General features: G+C 32.0%; 1 protein-coding gene across 6 annotated transcripts in view; it reads right to left on the bottom strand.

The window, feature by feature from the left end:
- Nup98-96 (nuclear pore complex protein Nup98-96) overlaps window positions 1-19,804 on the bottom strand; it is a 617,363-nt gene that overhangs the window by 575,392 nt on the left and 22,167 nt on the right. For all 6 annotated transcript variants that reach the window (XM_089589262.1, XM_089589263.1, XM_089589261.1 and 3 more), the window contains exons 2-3: window positions 3,567-3,623; window positions 3,276-3,488 (exon numbers count right to left, since the gene is read on the bottom strand). In XM_089589262.1, coding sequence (XP_089445388.1) covers window positions 3,276-3,488; window positions 3,567-3,597 — 244 coding nt within the window. In that variant the 5' untranslated portion in view covers window positions 3,598-3,623. The remainder of the gene's footprint in view (window positions 1-3,275; window positions 3,489-3,566; window positions 3,624-19,804) is intronic.

Genomic DNA, 19,804 nt, shown 5'->3' with positions numbered 1-19,804 from the left:
TTTTGATAATGGCTAAAGAGGTTAAAGCCTCAGAAAACGAAATGTGGAGAATACAACGCAACTAGTATTTATTATTTTGTTTGCTCTAGAAGATTAAAAAAATTAAGTTATATACATTAATAACATAATTAATCTAATTTTATGAAGACGATACTTATCGAAACAAATTGACTGCAAGACAGTAAAAACCTAAACTTAACTCTTACAGTTTTAACTCTGATTAACAGAATCCTTAAAATTGAAAACTATGGATAAGTTATTAAGCTAGTAAAAGTTCTAAATTCTATAATTATAAGTTTGAACTACTTAAGACTAAAAAAGCCTAGAAAAAAATTAGAACTAATTTCTCTACAACAAGGAAAACAATTATAAACTAAAAAAAATTTATTAATCAGAGTGAAGGGTTGCGTTTCAATTCATAAAATCAATACTAACTTAAGAGGTTCGTACTATTTTTTTCATCTTATTAACTGTACTACATAAATAAAGTAATATGAATTTGTGTTGATTCGATTTTTCTTCTGCTTTTGTAATTTTGAATTTTTTTAAATTCTATATATAATCAATTGATTGAATCCATACAAAGATTGAAGCAGCTAATAATAATCATGAAAAAAGTGAGAATGACTCGGAATTTCCTTGAACTTATCAGAGGTTAAATCCAGCTAGTTACGCCATAAAGTGTACATCGCATTATAATTTACTTTATTAGTCTTCAAGTTAGCATGCTAACCTCTTACCCTCAGAAACTTGAAGAATCGTGTGATTAAACTCCGTCGACAGTTTTTCTCAAAATTTTTGAATATGATAAATACCTACAATGCTATTAAATTACATATACGGAGTATAAAACAAATAATAAAACAGTGCATTTTTTCAGATGATATCGAAACTTTAAGGTGCTTCCTTTCTGAGGAAAAGCAATACCTTGTCTGCTCATCAGCATCAGATTTAAAGATCGTTAAGACGAGTTACATGGTTATTACAAGAAATCCATCTATTAAATCTGATAATGGGCGAAACGTGCTTGAGACAATCGTGCGCCTTGAAAATAGTAGCTAGTTACATAGATAACCAAGTCGTCTGAGAAAATTTGCACTAAAGGGCCACACAAAAGATTTGTATGTTTGGAGAATGATGAAAAGGATGAGGGGAGAAAAAATCAAGATACTAGGGATAGGGATTAAAAGACACGTAAAAATTCTGCGTAGGTATCAGTGATATCACATGTAGTAGCGTATGACATCAGACCATAGAGATACAAGAATAGAGTGCGCCAAGCCCACATAACCCTGTTCTACGATGTTCTCATTAGTGCTAGAGAGACCAGTGCAAAGATTATGTGTGTGTCACTTTCCAATCACAGGATTCAGATAGAGACAAGCAAGGAATATTAGCAGCGTTCTCTCTCACACCGTAGGACGCAGCTTAGTACAGGGTTGTAGGGGTTTAACGCACGCTATTCGTATATCTCTATGCATCAGACACTCTATGTCATGTGTGCGTGCGTGTGTATGTGTGGGTGTCGGAAGCGGTTTGAGCTGAGTGCTCCACGCACGTGTATCATTTGTGAGAAGCGCATGCACCGCGCTAGAGCGAGTCAGACAGTGCTGGCTAAACTCCGTACCTCACGCAGCCAACGGTGAGTACGAGAGCCAGTTGTTCCACGCTGAGCTTTTTACTTCCTTTTTGTAAATCTGTACGCCAAAGAAATAAAGCTAATTCTAAATAGTAAAAGTCACGCTCAATTTATTGCATTCACATTTTTTTATTCCTTGCACCGTCACCCTTAAAGTTCCAGCCCCTATCCAGTGCTGGATAGTGCCTCCCAGGACCTATCCAGCACAAGTAGGGACATTTAAAAGTACTTTAATAGCAGTAACTGGCGTGTAGAGCAACGTATTTCATATACAAATCCGTCATGAAAAATTTATTCAACAATTTGTTTTAAATAAAGCCCAATACAAGATTCTTTGATTTCTATTGTTATTTATAAGGCAATTTGAGACAGCTTCAAAGAAGTTGTTTGCTAAAAATTATGGTTATAGATAACAAAAATGCTAAAAAACATTAGGCCACAAATAACCTATACTTTTCCGAAAATTTACTTGTAGAGTAATTTGGGTAAGAATTAAACAGAAACAACATAGTACTGAAGGATTACATAGCAAATGCTTAGTTAGCTCTTCATGGGTATTAGCAAAGCATTTCCTTAAGTTGTGACAACCATCGTCAAGTTGCCAAATAAATTAGCACATACAAACACCTCTACATATCAAATTATTTTAAAATTCTCAATTTTTGTTTGCTATATTGGATCAGACATTTTTAATTTAGAAAAAACTAATCTCAGAAACGTAATCAGCGGCAGACTATACCAAGTGCACGCAAGGATTGTGCACCAATTTTTGTGCACAAGCTAATTAATTACGGTCACAAAGTTTTTTATCAACATTTTTTCGTGCACAGTATTTGTGCTAAAATTAAAGGAGTTTTGCTTACAGACAATATTTAATCTTGATGCGATGTGCACAAAATGTACGTTGATTTAAGCACATGAAAATATTGTGCGCATGAAAATAATCATAAAATATTTTGTGGTCTTTATTCGTAAGCTTATAAGCATAAATGCAAGATAGTTTGAGTACAAAAATTTGAGCACAACAAAAACGTGCACAATACATGAGTGCATTGGACATAGTCTGCCTAATTAGCGACCTCAGAAACCTAAAGACATTTTAAGAAATATGTATAGAAAACCAAAATTTTATAAAGAATTTTTCTTTGTTTTTCTAGTAATTGTTTTTTTGTTACTGATAAATTATAATTGTTTATAACAATATGACGGGGTTGCCTATAGTTTTTCTTTATACTTCATCTAAGTATCCGTAAGAGAAAGAAATATCATGGTAATATCTTTATCCTGCATCGAGATTTACGATTTTGATAAAAAAAAAGCTAATTCGCCTACTGTGCAACCGTTACCGCTGTTAAAGTACTTTTTAATATTTCTGTGTTTTACTAATTTACGTACATTAGCTAATTTATCTTTAGGATATCTTTAATCTTTTTACTAACATACGTCGGATAATATGAAGATGATGTAAACCATTGTTTCTAATACTTGATCCTAACTGATAACTTCTAATATGTAGTGGTAATGTATATGTGTTTGTAAAGAATATATTATACTCAGCACAAAAAACTTTAAGGATTTTAAAAAGTTAGTAAATATGGTATCAATGTAAATATGAAAGTAAGAAATAATGTAAAACCTCCAAATGACTGTGATGATGTGCTGGTCCCAAAAGTGGAAGTACTTGTGCTACTTCCAAATAAGCTTGGATTTGTACCAACGGTTTTTGCATTAAATAGAGATGAGTTGTTTCCAAAAACTGGAGGAGTGCTGGTTCCAAAATTTGTATTAGAAACACTTTTACTAAATGCTGACTGTCCAAAAGGGCCACTTTGGGAAGATGTGTTAAAACCTAAAAAAGATTTGTATAATAATCATAATTGATAATTAACAGTATGATCATATTATGATTGTATAAGAAGAATCATACCAAAACTGCTATTGCTTGGTTGACCAAACATTGTACAGAGTTAAGCAGCTTTTTTTTCTAAAAATAAAAAATTATTTTATGTAGAAAATCTTTTGTATTCACAATGGGATTTACACTAGGTTAACTTATGCATATTTGTTAAAAAAACTTTTCTATCTTCATAAAATTAAATAGTAAGGTTTTCTCTTAAAGTATTAACAAAAGTAGTCATGAACGTACATTTTTAATGGGTGCATTGCGTTACTAACACAATGATGAATCATTTATTATTGAAGTTTTAGCAGCAACTAGACGGGTTAAAAGGAAATGTCAATTTTGCAACAACAATTAATACACTTTTTATGCAAACAAACGAAGATTTAAAAATACTAACAATTAATTGTTTGCACACTTTGTAAGAAACTATTGGAATACTTCTGTATGGTATGTTTCTTATGATATTCAAATTTTAATGTTAGTTTTGTAGTTTACTGATCGATATAGTACTGCAAGCGCAGAATGTCTAAAGTAGTAATTCACTAGCTAGCTACGCTTAAAGATAAAGATGTATTTATTTTAACTACTGTTTACTTCCTGAAATAACAATGTATTGATGTTTCTCTATACTCCAACCCCATCAGCTTACGTCATGACGAGACTCTAATACTTTTACCGCTGACAAATGATGTACTGCATAAGAAATCATGATTTTTTTTCACATGTTGTTTTTTACCCTAACTGAAATTGAATTTGATTAAGTGTAATTACAAAATAAGAACCATATTCATATAGAGGCATGCAATCCAAATTAAATATATAATTTTTTTTAAACTTTATAGACTTGCGTGGTTTCAAATATTGGAAAAAATATATGAAATAATTTTTTGAAGGAAAAAAAAATATACTGCCTGTTTTAATTGGTTTTAGTAAGAAGTTGCAAAACCAGAAAGTATTAAACTTTTTTTATTGTTTCGTCTGTTACATAACTAAAAATATTTTATTTTGTAAAATTTTTTGTAGTGGCTTGACAAAACTAACATTTTTTTGGGATGCGAAGTTTTCAGAATTTTCTGAACAAATGGTGTTGATAAAATACTTATTGTTAGACTGGAAATTATCGTGTAAGAAACTTTTCAAATCTTTTTTCGTCTTGACTGGCACTATTATGCAAGTTAAAAAGGAAATAAAATTTCTTATTTTCCATAACAAAAATGGCTTAAAAAAAATTTAATTTTTTAATTTAATTCATACAATTTTTTAAAATAGTTTACTACATGTTGCAATTTAACAAGGTTATGTCAATGGTTGGCATTAATAATATTTAGCTGTTGGTTATTTTTTTAGCACTTCAAAAATTTTAGGTATATGTTAAGATCACTTGCATAGCCAACAACTTTTTCACTCACGTAATTAGCTTTACCAACGGGATTTGTACAACAATGGCTGGTGCAACTGTAGATTCAAAGTATTGTGTCCTATAGCAATAGGCATTATATTTTTATTTCGCGGACACTCTCTCAAAGGAACTCAATTATTTTTAAAATGGCGTTAGGTACTTACGCTTCATCCATATAACTAAATTACAATGTGTGATTTAGAGTTTACCAGAAAATGTAGCATCAATCTCATACCCAGCCATTTTTATAGTTGTACGTACGTCCTAAAAGCTTTTTCTTTAGACCAATTTTCAATTTGTTTTATAATAACATTGGTTAGAAAATTATACCTTACCTCCAGTAGCGCTACCCTCCCAATAATTTGACATTTTGTAATTACCGTCCTTTCTTTTGTACGAGGGATATATTCTTGCTTTTTTTCATCCATTCGCATTTTTTGTTTTGATAAACTTTTTATTTTGATTCCTGCCATGTCCACTTTTTAATCTAATAGTAGTTCTTTCAATAATCCTATTATAATAATCTACTCTGGCTCCCTTTATAATACTTGTTTTTTAAGCGCACTGACTACTTCTAATTATTTTGCTTGTGCGTTAAATTCTTCCCCTTTCCCTATTTCGTCATTCTCTACTTATGTCTTTTCGTATTCACTTCGTGCAAGTCGTTAGAGGAAAGAGCTGGTTTTACTTGTCATTTTAACACGCACTCTTACGGAAAAGTCCTAAAACTACGTCCACAGCACACGCTTAAACTAATTTTACACTATGAGATTTAACGTGGAACGTCTTAAAAATAAGGGCAGCACCGAACTTGCACGAAGCGAATATTGAGTATGTATCTTTGTTTTCCGTATTATTAAATACCGTATCAGATAATTGATTCAAATGTTCCATCCATTTTTCTTTCCTAATACTTTTTAGTTTTGATACTTTTCTTGGCGTAAAAGTTCTTATGGCACTCTAGAATTTGCTTGTTCCTTCACTTTTTCTTAATTGTTTCCATACTATATATATTTTTTTTTTCTTATTTCAGTTTCATTATTGGATGCCTATTTTTTTGTTTTTTCCTCTTTCTATTTTGAACTCATCTGTAGGTAGTCCAAATCAATTTTCATCACCACATTTAAATGAAATACATCACTTTTTTCAAATTCATCAATTTCTAATAAAATATCAAATACAGCGTCGCACCCTCCCCTATATAGGTAGCTTTTTTTCCTATCTCCCTTAGTTGTTGCACTTTTTACATTAAAGCCATATTAATAACAGAAATTTATCAACTTTTTGCCTTTATTATTTGTAATTTTATCTTCTGATTTTCTACTTCCTCTAATGCTGTATACACTGTTACCCTGTAAATTACCTATTCTCACATCAAAATCTTCTACAAATACATTTATCATGTATTAAAGTGAATGAATGAACATGCTAGTTTAAGGCTCAGGTTTAGTGTTACTTACAACCAATACTGATAGGTGCAGAGTGACAATGAGACGACTACGCCTGGATTTACGTAGAGTAATACTCAAAATTCAAAAGAACTTGCGCTTGTTTAATTGTTATGGAATCAACGCTTACTATTGCCGCTGCATGGTGCTACTTTCATACACTACAACAATATTTTTATTCAGTATATTATCTTCAAAAATCTTTCCAAACTTTTTTGAAAATATTTTTCTTCACAATAAGAAGAATCTAATACTTATTATTTTTTAATTAATGTTAACCTTTCCGAGAACGATTCCAATTTCCCCTTCTTTGATTCCTGCTCCTTTTATACGATTATTCATCCCTACTATTAATTCTCACTTGGAATCCTGCCTTTTGTATTATTTTTTTTTCGCTGCAGCCTTACATAATTAATTGTAATTACTGTCTAATTTATCTATAACAGACTTTCTCTTGTCTTTTTCTGACTAAGTCTCTTGTAATACTACTGTATTAAATTTTTTATAATAAGTTTCTCAGTTCTCTTGTATTTTTTCACCCCCACTAAATTCAATGTAACTTCATACCTATCATTCAATATTCCGATTATTAAAGGCCCTCGGTAACTTAGGTAAGATGTCAATCCACTTACAGTTGCCACGAAAGCTAAACTTTTTCCACATATTATGCTTTCAAGTACGATTGAATCGCTTGTATACAGACGCCTTAAAGTTATTATACGTGTAGTATAACATTAATTTGTTTTTTTGCATGAGACTTCGAAAATTATAAAATTCTTTGCCACGATCTGTTTGCAAATTAGTTGAAACTCTTCCCTCTAGTAATATCAACTTTACAGCTACAATGACATCGTTACCGGTTTTCTTATTGACGGGCACAGCCAATGAATAATACATCCATACTGTAAGCAAATATCTATAACCTTCATTTTCACAAGTATAAAATATTACCTCCACATGATCAGCTTGCCATGTTTTATCCAAGCCTAGAACATGTTTTCATCGGGAAAAGTTCCTATGTAACCCCCCTGTTTCGGAGCGGAATTTTCCATAGAATTTTCTTTCAGAGTAATTCCAGGGTTTCTTCCTTTCGCCACAGGTTTTCGGGCCTGGGTGAATGCGAAACAGTATTAGGGCTGTAGGTAGGGGTATTAAGCTGAAACTGGCCGCTTCTCCCAGCCGTTTGACGGTCACAATTCAGCAAAAAAAATCAAAGTGTTCAAAGGTCAACTAAAAGACTTATTACGTAATTGAACCCGATGCCAGGCGACGGGCAGGGATCGCCGGCCTTACCGGCGAGGAGTGGTCCCTGAAACATGGGGCTTCTCGTGGAATGCTCATTAGCCTGGATCCGATGCTTCGGCAGAGAGCGCCAGCTTAACCGTCAAGTGGACGTCCTGAAATTTGGAGTCCTCTCCAGGGAAAAGCTACACAGTGGCGATTGGACCTGATGCACCATCGGTGCAGAGAGTGTCAGCTTAACTGACAAGGTGTTTCACTGGAGATACTCGCACTGTGCCCGTGGATTAGGTATAACATTAATAAAAGGGTTCGAAATAGGTGCAGGGATACACCTCCTCACATAGGTGTTGAGTCGGTGGCCCCGGAGACTAGGCCAGTAGGCTGTCACGGTAAGGCGGTAAAAAAAAAAAAAAAAAAAAAAAAAAAAAAAAAATTACTAAGCTCTAACTATGATATAAGCTTTATGAAGCTCTTCGACGATCAAATTTATTTTCATTCAAGAAAACGTACTTAATTGATATGTTTAGCAGTGGTGAATAAGTATGCAGAGAGGCCCTAAGCAAACCTTTGGTTAAGGCCTAGGGGGAGCCATTTTGAAATTATTTAATTACATACTATCATATTTAAAAACTAGCAATACTTTATATAAATTTTTAAACACATATAAGCTTAATTGGTTTAACATTATGGCTATGTGACTTATGTAAAACAACAGTAAAAAAAAATAAATTTTTAGTAAAATATATTTTTATGAAAAGATTCAGCATGTCTCCACTTATTAAAAAATAATCTATATTTTTGTTACAAACTGACATTAATGTTTTTAGATTCATGATGATACCTTTCACGATTTTCTTTTAGCAAATTTTTCTATGAAGTCATAAATGATTACTTTCAGCAAATTTGACTGAATACTCATGAGTGACAACTTATTAAGCTGATCTTGATTAATGGATGATCTAAAACGACGAGAGTTAAAACACAAGCTGCTTATCTCAATGCAAAATTTAAATAAAAAATTTAATTTTAAATATAAGAAAAAATCTTCAAAGATCTTTAAAAGTATTAGTGTGGAGGAATATTTTTATTGAACAGAAATAGTTTTCAAACATTATACTTGGAAAATATATTAAATTGTTTCAACAAAAATTTTATTCTTCATTTTTCTTAACCAAATTATTCTATTAGCTCATCAAAATTTAATGCATTAAGTGTAATTCAGATTGAACCATCAATGTCGCTAAAGAAGATGAACGATTTTCAAGCATAACTGATTAAAACATATTTTTAATAAGTTTTAAAACTGAAAAAGATCTTTCAGCTTCACAGTTAGCAATTGGAATTGTTGCATTCAAACGATAAGAAATAAAAATATTTAGAAACATTTTAACTGTATTATTTTCTAAAATCCAATTCAAAATTTCTAAAGGACGTACTTCAAAATCTTTATCTTTTTAATTAGAAAAAGTGCTTTTAGGCTGACATTTTATCGATGGAATAAATTATTATAATTTAATAATCAATCTGTCATTTAACTCTTCGTGATAAATATTACCTCGTTTTATTGCATTACATTGCATTTTTTCATTAAAAATTGTAAGCAATTTGGTTAAAAAACCAAATAAACTTGTTATATATGTGTATGCTTCTATTCGTTAAGTTAATTTGATTACTAATTTATCAAAGAAAAAAGAATATTTTTAAAATTTTCAGAATAAGTTAAAATCGAAATTTTGGTCTCGCTGCTATTTTATTTTTTAGTTATTTTTGATTTAGCAGATCTGGAATATTTTTGTTTAACGTAACAGCTGAGGGATTTTTATTTTTTTTAATATCCAAAAATTAATCACGCAAATTTTTTAACAAATTTTTCTAATGAAATCGACATACTTACAGCTATTGTTAGATGTAACTTAACTCTTTGAATAAATTTACCTACAGTATCGAAGCGATCAAGAACTGAATTCCAAAATATAACGTCACCTAAAATATAATATCTATTTGCTGTGAGAATGAAGACCAGCAGCGCTCCAGCGGATTTTCTTAAGACCTGAACGTGTTGAGAGCCAACTGTTGTGCCATGATACATACGGACTTGGCGACATAAATATTTATTGCAACTAATTGAGAGCTCGTGGCACTCTGCACTTTCAATATATGAAAGTTAGTGCAATACGTTATTCATGAAAAATTTAATAATTGGCTGACAGTAACTCTAGTATGTCTTTACTTTAGTAACAAAAAGCAAAGTGTACACTGCGTACAGTCATCGCCGTCGTCAGCACAGCGGCTGCAGTCGACAACTACATACAGAGAAACACATACGTGTTTACACATGTATATGCCCATAACCTTTTTGTGTCATTTGCATCTTCGCCCTTCATATTTCTTAGTGATACACAGCGCTGTGATAGGTTAAAAAAATTTTTATGGATAACTTATTACAAAAACTTTTATTTATTACAAGTGCAGAGTACCACGAGCTCTTAATTTATTGCAATGAATATTTATGTCACCGAATCCGTATGAATCACGGCACAAAAATCTGCTCACGACACGTTCAGGTCTTGGAAAAAAACCACTGGAGCACTGCTGGTCTTCACTCTCACAGAGAACATGTGGAATCGCTAAAAAACATGTATAATTGCTGAAAGAAACTGAAAAAGTTCATTGCATAGATACATTTATCCATAGAATGTACTCCGACTAAATTGAGAGAATGGCTTACGGTATCGTACATGAAATGCTAACTGATTATGTTCTCTTATAAACGCTTGTAAACCAGCATATTTTCCAGATATATTGCTAGCATTGTCGTAAGTTTGGGGACGGCAGTCAAAAATATTTATACCATGTTCAGTCAGTAAATGTAAGATATCAAAGCTAACAGGTTCACTTTTATGGCTTTTAATAAGCAAAAATATTTCTAGCTCAATCTTAGACTTTTTCATTTCATCTTTTGTGAGCAACAAAAAAAAAACTTGTCAAGCTAATAGTGTGGCAGAGTTAGCAAAAAATTCCTGTAAAATTACGAAAATTCCTTTCGATCTTAAATAATTTATAACGCTAGTTTTTTAGATGTGTAATAAGTTACAATAATTTTTAACCCCTGAAAACTTCAGCAAACGTCCAGAACGGCCAGAACGTGTTTTTTGCATCCAGAAGATAACCAAAAAATCGTAGATAAAAAAGCGTGTCGTAAAAAAAATGTGCAATTTCAATACGAACAAAATGAGCCACGTTGGTTTCAAATCAGTTGGACCATTTTTTTGCCGATCGCAAAAAACGGCCCTTTTTGGCGATTTTTTAAAAATTCAATAACTCCCATTCTGATGAATATGAAAAGCTGAAATTTTTATTAAAGGAAGGTATCGTAGCCTGTAACAAACAATCTAAATTTCAGCTTGATCAAGTGTAAACTTTTTGTGAACCACAGCAAATACTTGAAAAAGATCCTATCGTAAAATGGCTCTAAAAAAGTTTCTAGATGTAGAGACTTTTATACCTTTTATTCTCTTTCTTCAATTCCTCTCTACAATACGTGTCAAAATGCTGTTTATTTCGTCGTAGTAAGTATGTCAAAATTGGATTGCCAGAAACGGCTTTTGGACTCTCGGGTCAGTTGGATCGGCGCACAGTGAGACAAAATGGACAAAATTCAGCCTTCACTTCATTTGTTAATAAATTAACTCGAAATTTTATGGAAGTACAAAAAATGGAACTTTAATGCCTAACTGCTACTTCACTAAAATTCAAATTGATGATGTAAAGACTTTATATCAGGTGACCAGCAGCTGAAAATCATGTAATATACATGTAAAAATCAGGTGCATATCAACTAAATATTGTGTCAACACACCAGACAATAATCAGCTAATTATCATCCTATACTTAAAAAGCGGGTTTGTAAATATTTTATTGACTATCAGCGAAAAATATGCTGTATGGAGAGGTCATATGCTCTTTGTTGTCAAATTTATTTATCAATTAACATAGGCACTAAGATATTTGCTTAAATTAATGTGCTCTTTATAGGCTGTAGTCTTAAATGTACCAATAAAGAGCATGCTTAAAATCTTCTTAGTAGAAATAAATTCTCTAAAAATGTAGCTGCATCTTTTGAGCGACTTTGTCTTGAAAATCAAGTGGAGCAATATCTGCAAGGCATTTGGTGGATGTTTTTTGGCTCTTACAAAGACCATTGGCCCAATAAATCCTAAGATCTAGGTTTCACGCCAATTGAGCAAATAAACGACATCAACAATATGATTTTCATCAGTCATTAAATTCTGATCCCCATAATTTTTTAGACGCCATATTGAAGATGTTGTGTCGATTCATGCGAGTAGTAATTGAATCCACTATTTTGAATTTTGCAAAACTGCTAATAAATTTGTAATCAGTGACCCGTAAAACCTCTTATGACGTTTTCTTAAGCGAAATTCCAAATTTTGGTGTTTTCTGGAGGCTATATTGGATTCGTCTTTTTGAATTTTAAAAAAGTAGCAGTTAGGGATTTAAGTTCATACCATTATATGTACTTCCATAACATTTCAAGTTAATTCGTTAAAAAATAAAGTGTAGGCTGAATTTTGTCCGTTTCGTCCTACTGTGCGGCAGTTCAACGAGCCGCCGTAATAGGCCACGCCTACTTTCCGCATGCACACTTCGGAACTTTTAAGCGAGCACGTTCAAAACGAAAAAGCCGTTTTTGGCAATTCAATTTTGACGTACTTCTACAACGACGAAATGAACGACACTTTGATGAAGTATAGAGAAGAATTGAAGAAAGAGAGTTGAAGGTTTAAGAAGTCTTTATGTAGTCTAGAAACTATTTTAGAGCCAATTTATTAAAGGGCCTTTTTCAAGTATTTTCTGCGGTCCACAAAAAGTTTACACTTGATCAAGCTGAAACTTTGATTGTTTGTTAAGGGCTACCTTCAGTAAAAATTTCAGCTTTTCACATTTATCAAAAAGCGAATTATTGAATTTTTATAAAAAATAGCTAAAAATGGTGTTTTTTGCGATCTGCAAAAAACGGCCCAACTGATTTGAAACCAAAGTGGCTCATTTTCTTCTTATTCAAGTTGCACTTCCTTTTTACAACACACTTTTTTATCTACAACTCTTCGGTTTTCTTCTAGATGCAAAAAACACGTTCTCGGCATTCTACTATTTTTTGGGACGTTTGCGGAAGTTTTCAGGTATTAAAAATTAGAAACCAACGTGGCATATTTCGTTCGTTTTTTAATTGCACTTCTTTTTTACGACACACTTTTCTATCTACAATTCTCCGGTTTTCTTCTAGATGCAAAAAACACGTTCTGGCCATTTTGACTACTTTTTTGGGACGTTTGCAAAAGTTTTCAGGTATTAAAATTATTTTAACTTATTACGTATCTATAAATTAGTATTATCAATTTTTTAGGATTAAATGGAATTTTCTCGTCTGAAAAACTAATTCTGCCATACTATAATATTTGAATAAATTCCTCGCAAATTGTTTTTGATACATAGGACATGTTTTCTCATCATTTTTTTGCGTATGTGTCAATATGTTTTCGTAGGAAAAGATCAAACTTAGCCATCAATTGTAAAATACCTAAATAATCACCATTCCTTTTGGATTTAAGCTTTTCATCTGTACCCGGAAAGGCAAGTCCACTTTCAAATACAAATTTGTTAACGGCAACAGTGCTTTTTAGTACATTTGTCAAGTATTTTAGATTCGATTCTGAATTTTTAAACACTAGTTTATCGATTCTTCTGCTCTGCTGCACAAAATTTAACCAATCAATCATAATTTTACTGATCTTTATTATTTTTATGGATAGTGATCACTTGCTTACACTCCTTACAGAATCAAAACATCTATAATCCAAAAATTACAAAATTCACCACTAACGAAAACATCTTGGATACTCGAAAAAATTTGCAAGCGTAGCGAAAAGAATTTCCAGTAGATTCCGAAAACATCAGTCACATTCGTTCGTATGGTTCATATACTTTCAATTCTTTTTAAAATTTTTTTGAAAAAAATATCTAATTTGACTTTTATACTCACGCTTAAACGTTATAGGCCAGTAACAATAAGAAAAAAAGTTGGAGAAAATAATTTATTTCAGCAATCTAACGCCAGGATATTGTAGAATAACGTATTCTAAAAGAAAGAAAAGTAAGTGGAATAGTCAGCCGCTATGTGGGGTGAAATGGGGTGGCTTTTTAGGGGTCGAAATCAGCTTTTTGCAATTTTTAGCTGAGCGGTGCATTTCATAGTAAAAAGTTGAATGTAAAAGTTAATTAGAAAAATAATCTACAACTTTTGTATCAACCATATTTATCCTTACATCGACATTTTTTGAAAAAAAATGCTAAAAACCTTTTTTTTTTATGTAAATTTTTTTCTTAGAGATAAAGACATCAATTTAGCCTAAACATTGACAAAAGATACTTTGTGGTATTGATAAGATGAAGTAATTTTTTTGAAAGGAAATATGTTAACATTTTTTTTAAATTACATTTTTCCGAAAAAAATGAAATTTTTAACGAAAATCCTATCTAAAATTACGAAGCCTACTGAGTTCAAATTAAGAATACTTACTCGTTGTTACGCTTTCTTTTAATTAGTAGTAAAAAAAAAATAAACTGCAATAGATAAAATGACGGGAAAATCGAGAAAACGACTTTTTTTTGTGGTATTTAGCAAATGCATTGTAGAAAAATCTTAATTTTTTATTAATATTCTAATTTTCATGTTTAATCTTCAATTATTGTACAGCAATAGTTTTAAAACAATAAAAAAATTTACATACAATCATAATAATCATACAATAGGTGATTTAGTAGATCTAAAACGGTATATGTGATTTTTGCAGATAAGATTGGTTTCAAATTATAAGACAGTATAGACATGATTGCAAAGAACTTGTTTATATTTTACACACATACACACACTTGCGCGCACGTGACAAAAAAAAACTTTGTTTCTTCAAACTCTGGCGATTGAGAGTACTGTGACGTACAGTATCTAGAACCTTTGTAAGTTCGCGCTCAAGACTCACCTCTCACGGCGCATGAGCAGCGGATACAGAGTATGATGATCACCTTTCGGTGGCGGGCCCGAGCGTTATCAGCTCTCTCGTTCTCTCTCTCTCCGATCAGCCTCCGAACCTAACGCCACGCACACGACTGCTTTCGCTTTGAGACTTCAATAAACGAACATGTACTTTCTTCTACGTGTATTTCATCCCCTCACACCCCGAAACTCCACAATTCCCACGTAACAGTACTTTATGAGAAAAAGTTAGTAATTTTTTCAGATTTTTCGACCATTACCCCTGCCGTCAGTGACTGTCACAAATTTAGAGTTTTTCATGAAAAGGAAAGATTCTTTATTTTGTAGACGATTTGCTGTGTATCAAAAACAAAAAAAAGCTTTTGTTAGCATTTTTCTCGTTAAATACGATAAAAATATTTAAAAAATTTGTGAGGTTAGGATTCTTTCTGTCTTAAAGATTTTGATTTTTAAAATCAATTTTTCAGAAAGGATGACGGTTTGAAAAAAAAATTTTTTTTTTCTAAAGTTAGCTTAAAATGTGTATTTTCAAAAAAATTTTGTCTTACGTTGGTTGTAGAAACAGTGTAAGCACTAGAGGGCGCTGAATGTTAAATACAGAGTTTTTTCATAACATCTTATTGCATAAGACAAAAAAGTATGTGTAAAGAACTAATTATAACACTACTACAGGGTTTTTATACGATTCCTCTGTCAAATTCCTTGAATTCAAAATGGCGGATCCAATAAGGCGGTCAATATTTTTAAAATAGCGGAATTTCCCAAAGTAACAAATACTACCATATTCTAGGTAAAATTTTAAGTTGAAAGTGTCTTTTGCAAAATTTTTGGAAATGGCATTGATTTCGAGAAACGAATTAATAAACATTCGACAAATTTTTTCGCCGGATTAACTGGAATAATATTTATAAAACCTTGCAATTGTATACCTCTGAGGTATTTTAAAGTTACTCTGGTGGCCAATCACGGATCGAGTTACAGATTAAGTAAATTCAAAATGGTGGATTCGAAGTGGTGGTCAACAGTTTTAATATTTAATAATTTTTATAGAAGTAAATTTTTATGAACTGTCATAATCGTAAGTTTTTCTTTATAGTTATTTTCGTGTAGGTTTAAATAAAATGATGTCATTTTTTAATTAAATTTATTTATGTGAAGAATTATAAAAAACTCATACTTATATTGCAAAATTTGAAAATCTTCATAAGTAGAAGATAGCAAATATGTCCTCGCTCTAATCTTTCCGTTTTTTAAAGGAATTTAACAATGTTTTGTCTGAATTTTTTGTATTATAGAGCTTCTACTAAATTTTTTTTGCAGTTTTTTCTGATTAAGATCAATTGATTTAGAATAACAGTATTTAAAGTCAATACTTGGCTAACAGTCAGTTGATTCAAGACGTGCATAAATACTAAGGCCCATCCGATTAACATGGTGATAATCCATTAACGTGCTATTGCTTTGAATATTAGTAGACGCAGTATAGTAACTTTCTTTAGGGCACTGTTCCACGTTACGCAACAGAGCTCCACAATAGACTGTCCGCAACGAAAAGAGCCAATCGCAGCTTTTGCGGAGTCTTACATATTTCGTATGTTATTTTGCTACTAGTATAGATCCATTTTAGTCACTGCCATCGTAAATTAAAGTTAACAAAACAAAAAATTTTCAAAACTTTGTGCAAAATACAACTTACTACCCTAGCATTAAATCATAAGAAAAAACTTACTTAAAGATAAGTAACAAAAAAAAAAATATAAACCTGAATTTTATATTTCGAACAACTTTAATTCGCTATGGCCACATGTGCAGAAAAAATCGATGCGCAACTAATTTGAGACCATGCGTACGAGTAAGAGATACGTGGTACTTTCTTCTCTCTTGCTTCTATGAGCTCTAATACGTTGCGCAGTGGTCTATCCTGCACATATGAACATAACGAACTTGCCTCTCCAAAACAAAGGAATCTGCAATACCTCTGATTGGTTTTTTTTATTGCAGACGGTCTATTGCAGAGCTCTATTGCATACCATGAGACTACGCCCTTACTGCGTTTGCTCCAGCATCAACCAAACGTAAAATGGCTCTTAAGCAAATAACGTTGGCTGCTATACTAGTGTTAATCCCCATTCTACCGTACTGCCTTTGCTGGAGCAGCACATCTGTATATGGGGGAATCTGGTATTGATTGGCCGCCATTTTGAATCTGCCATTTTGAATTTACTTTATCAGTAACTCGATCCGTGATCGGCCACCGTAGTAACTTTAAAATACCTAAAAGTTATACAATAGCAAGATTTTATAAATATTATTCCAGTTAATCAGGCGAAAAAAATTGTTAAATGTTTGTTAATTCGTTTCTCGAAATCTACGCCATTTCCAAAAATTTTGCAAAAGACATTTTCAACTTAAAATTTTACCTAGAATATGGTAGTATTTGTTACTTTGGGAAATTCCGCCATTTTAAAAATATTGACCACCTTATTGGATCCGCCATTTTGAATTCAACGAATTTGACAGAGGAATCGTATGAAAATCCTGTAGTTGTGTCATAATTAGTTCTTTATACATACTTTTTTGTCTTATGGAATAAGATGTTATGAAAAAACTGTGTTTTTCAACATTCAGCGCCCTCTAGCGCTGACACTGTTTCGACTTTTTGACAGTCACTGACGGCAGGGGTAAGAGTCAAAAAATCTAAAAAAATTACAGTAACTTTTTCTCATAAAGTACTTTCAATCGCCAGAGTTTGAACGATCAAAATTTCTTTTTGTCTATTTCAAGTGGAATGCCATATATACATAATTCTAACAACAATAATGTGTGTATACATATATATATATATACACACACACAAAATTTTATCAATAGTACATTTTATTGAATGATCGAAGCAAATTTTATTTTTAGCACATTAATATTACTAACATGAAATTAATCACTGTGGTAAAAACAATTTAATGTTCTTATGAACATTCTGAAAAACCTGTATAAATTGAAAAATGTACAAATTCCCTCTTAGAGACTGATCTCTAATCTTGACGTTTGGCAGAGGGTTGTCTTTCTCCTTTGCCCGATTCAACGAAACTGAACTATTCTTTGGGGTTTTCGACAGTTTTATCGAGCACTGATTCATTGACCGTACATTAATCTGTTTTTATTTCTTCCAAGCCACTTTTGTCAATCGAAATTTCTGAATGTTTAGTATTTGAACTATTTTTCAAGTTAAAACAATCTATACATAAGTTGGTACATTTAAGACCATGTTTTCTGCAACCGCATTTTATGAAAGAGCAACATTTTTCACAGTTGCAGCAAATAGCTTTCAGGAGATGATCGGGTATTAATTTCTCATCTGTGGCATTCCGCAGTTTTTTTCCAACCCTAATCGGTTGTGATCAGTTTATTGACAAGCCACGTTTGAAGCTGGTTATACTCTCTAAAATAATGCTGTTTTACTGCCCCCGCTGTTGGAGGTAGTTTTTATAATTTGAAAGTTGATTTGAACGTGCCTATTTTGCACATTTTAAACAGTAAATCGTTCAGCGTTATATCTTGCTTTTCACTGTACATCCATGCAATTAATTTACTGCCATTTTCTTTTATCATCTTTTTCTTAGCAATATTTTAGTAAAAAATATCAGCCATTCCAGATAAATCCTTACTTTGTAAAAGTGTTGTTATTGACATTACTTTTCCTTTTCCTGCAAATCCCGAGGTAGTGTCACATACAGCAAAACAATGTAGGAATAATAAATATTTTCGTTGAGATGGATCTGTAAAGCTATTAGATGTATAAAAAGAATTGCGAACATTATTCGTCGATGGTTTATAAAAGAATATATCCAAATTTTTCTAATTTAACTGATTTAAAAGTATAAGAAGATCGATGGTCTGCCAAATGATTAATACTATTTTGTTCTCTGTAGCCACTTCTATTGCTGTATTTGTTATAAATGTATCGGCATCCTCTTCTGTTTGTTTACACTGAAATCCTGCTGCTTTGAGCTCTTGGCATAATAGTTGTATTAATTTATATTTATTACATTCATTGGATAACAATTTTTCTTGCAAATATAGATAATAGTGTGATCATGAAAATCGTTAATATCCGGTACCATTTTTGATTTTTGTCGTCGCATATGTTCTATCGTTTTCGTGGCAATAAAAGTGGCTGTCCCTGTATTATTAACTTTCGGGTATGCATCAAAAATGATGTAGCTATTCGCAGCATAAGGACCACGTACATACTGGAGGCATTTTTTTAAATGACTGTAACTGTATTGTTGTTTTGCAACACCACTTTATGTAATAGAAAACCCCCGTCGACAGCATACACTACTATTTTATTGTACATCGGCAACTCATGAGCACGCGAGAATAATTCATGCAGATCTGATTTAACACTTTTTTTAAACCCGTTTTCCGTAAACAGTAAAAGTGAGAATGGAGCAAGCTCATATTTCAGGTGATCCTTCATATCATTTTTGTCGCTGACCTGCTCTAAAATTCTAGTATACACCAGCTCGACATCTCATTGGCTTAGAGGACCTCTAGGTGCGTTCTCATGCTATATTTAGCTCGAAACTTACTCTTTAATTTTCTCTTATTCGTATTCCGCAACTACAAACACACAAGTGTAGTGGAAACAATTTACTGTTTTAGACGTGCGTTATATCACATATAACTCGCGCTGGACAATACTCAAAAATTAATATTATAATTTCTATAAACATATAAGAATTATGATTATTTAATTAATGAATAACGATGGTTTGACGACGTGTCTACCAAATACCACTAAAAAGTCATTTTTTCGTTTTTTTCGATTTTCCCGCCATATTTTTCGTTGCAGTATACATTTTTCACTACTACTCAAAAGTAAACGAAACAACAAGTATGCGAAATTTAAACTCTGTATATTGCGTAAGTTTAAGTAGGATTTTCGTTGAAAATTTAATTTTTTTTTTTCGAAAAAATAGAGACTTATAAAACCTTAAAATATTTCCTTTCAAAAAAATTTACTTGATCTGTATAATACCAAAAGGTATCTATTGGCAATTTTTAGGCTCAATTGAATTTTTTTCTCAAAGAAAAA

Source organism: Copidosoma floridanum, unplaced genomic scaffold (genome assembly GCF_036245765.1).
Source record: "Copidosoma floridanum isolate Cflo_tuat_1 unplaced genomic scaffold, Cflo_Japanese_pri ptg000008l, whole genome shotgun sequence".
Classification (NCBI taxonomy): Eukaryota; Metazoa; Arthropoda; class Insecta; order Hymenoptera; family Encyrtidae; genus Copidosoma; species Copidosoma floridanum.
Note: the sequence above shows the minus strand (reverse complement) of the source record. Positions and strands in the feature narration are given on the sequence as shown.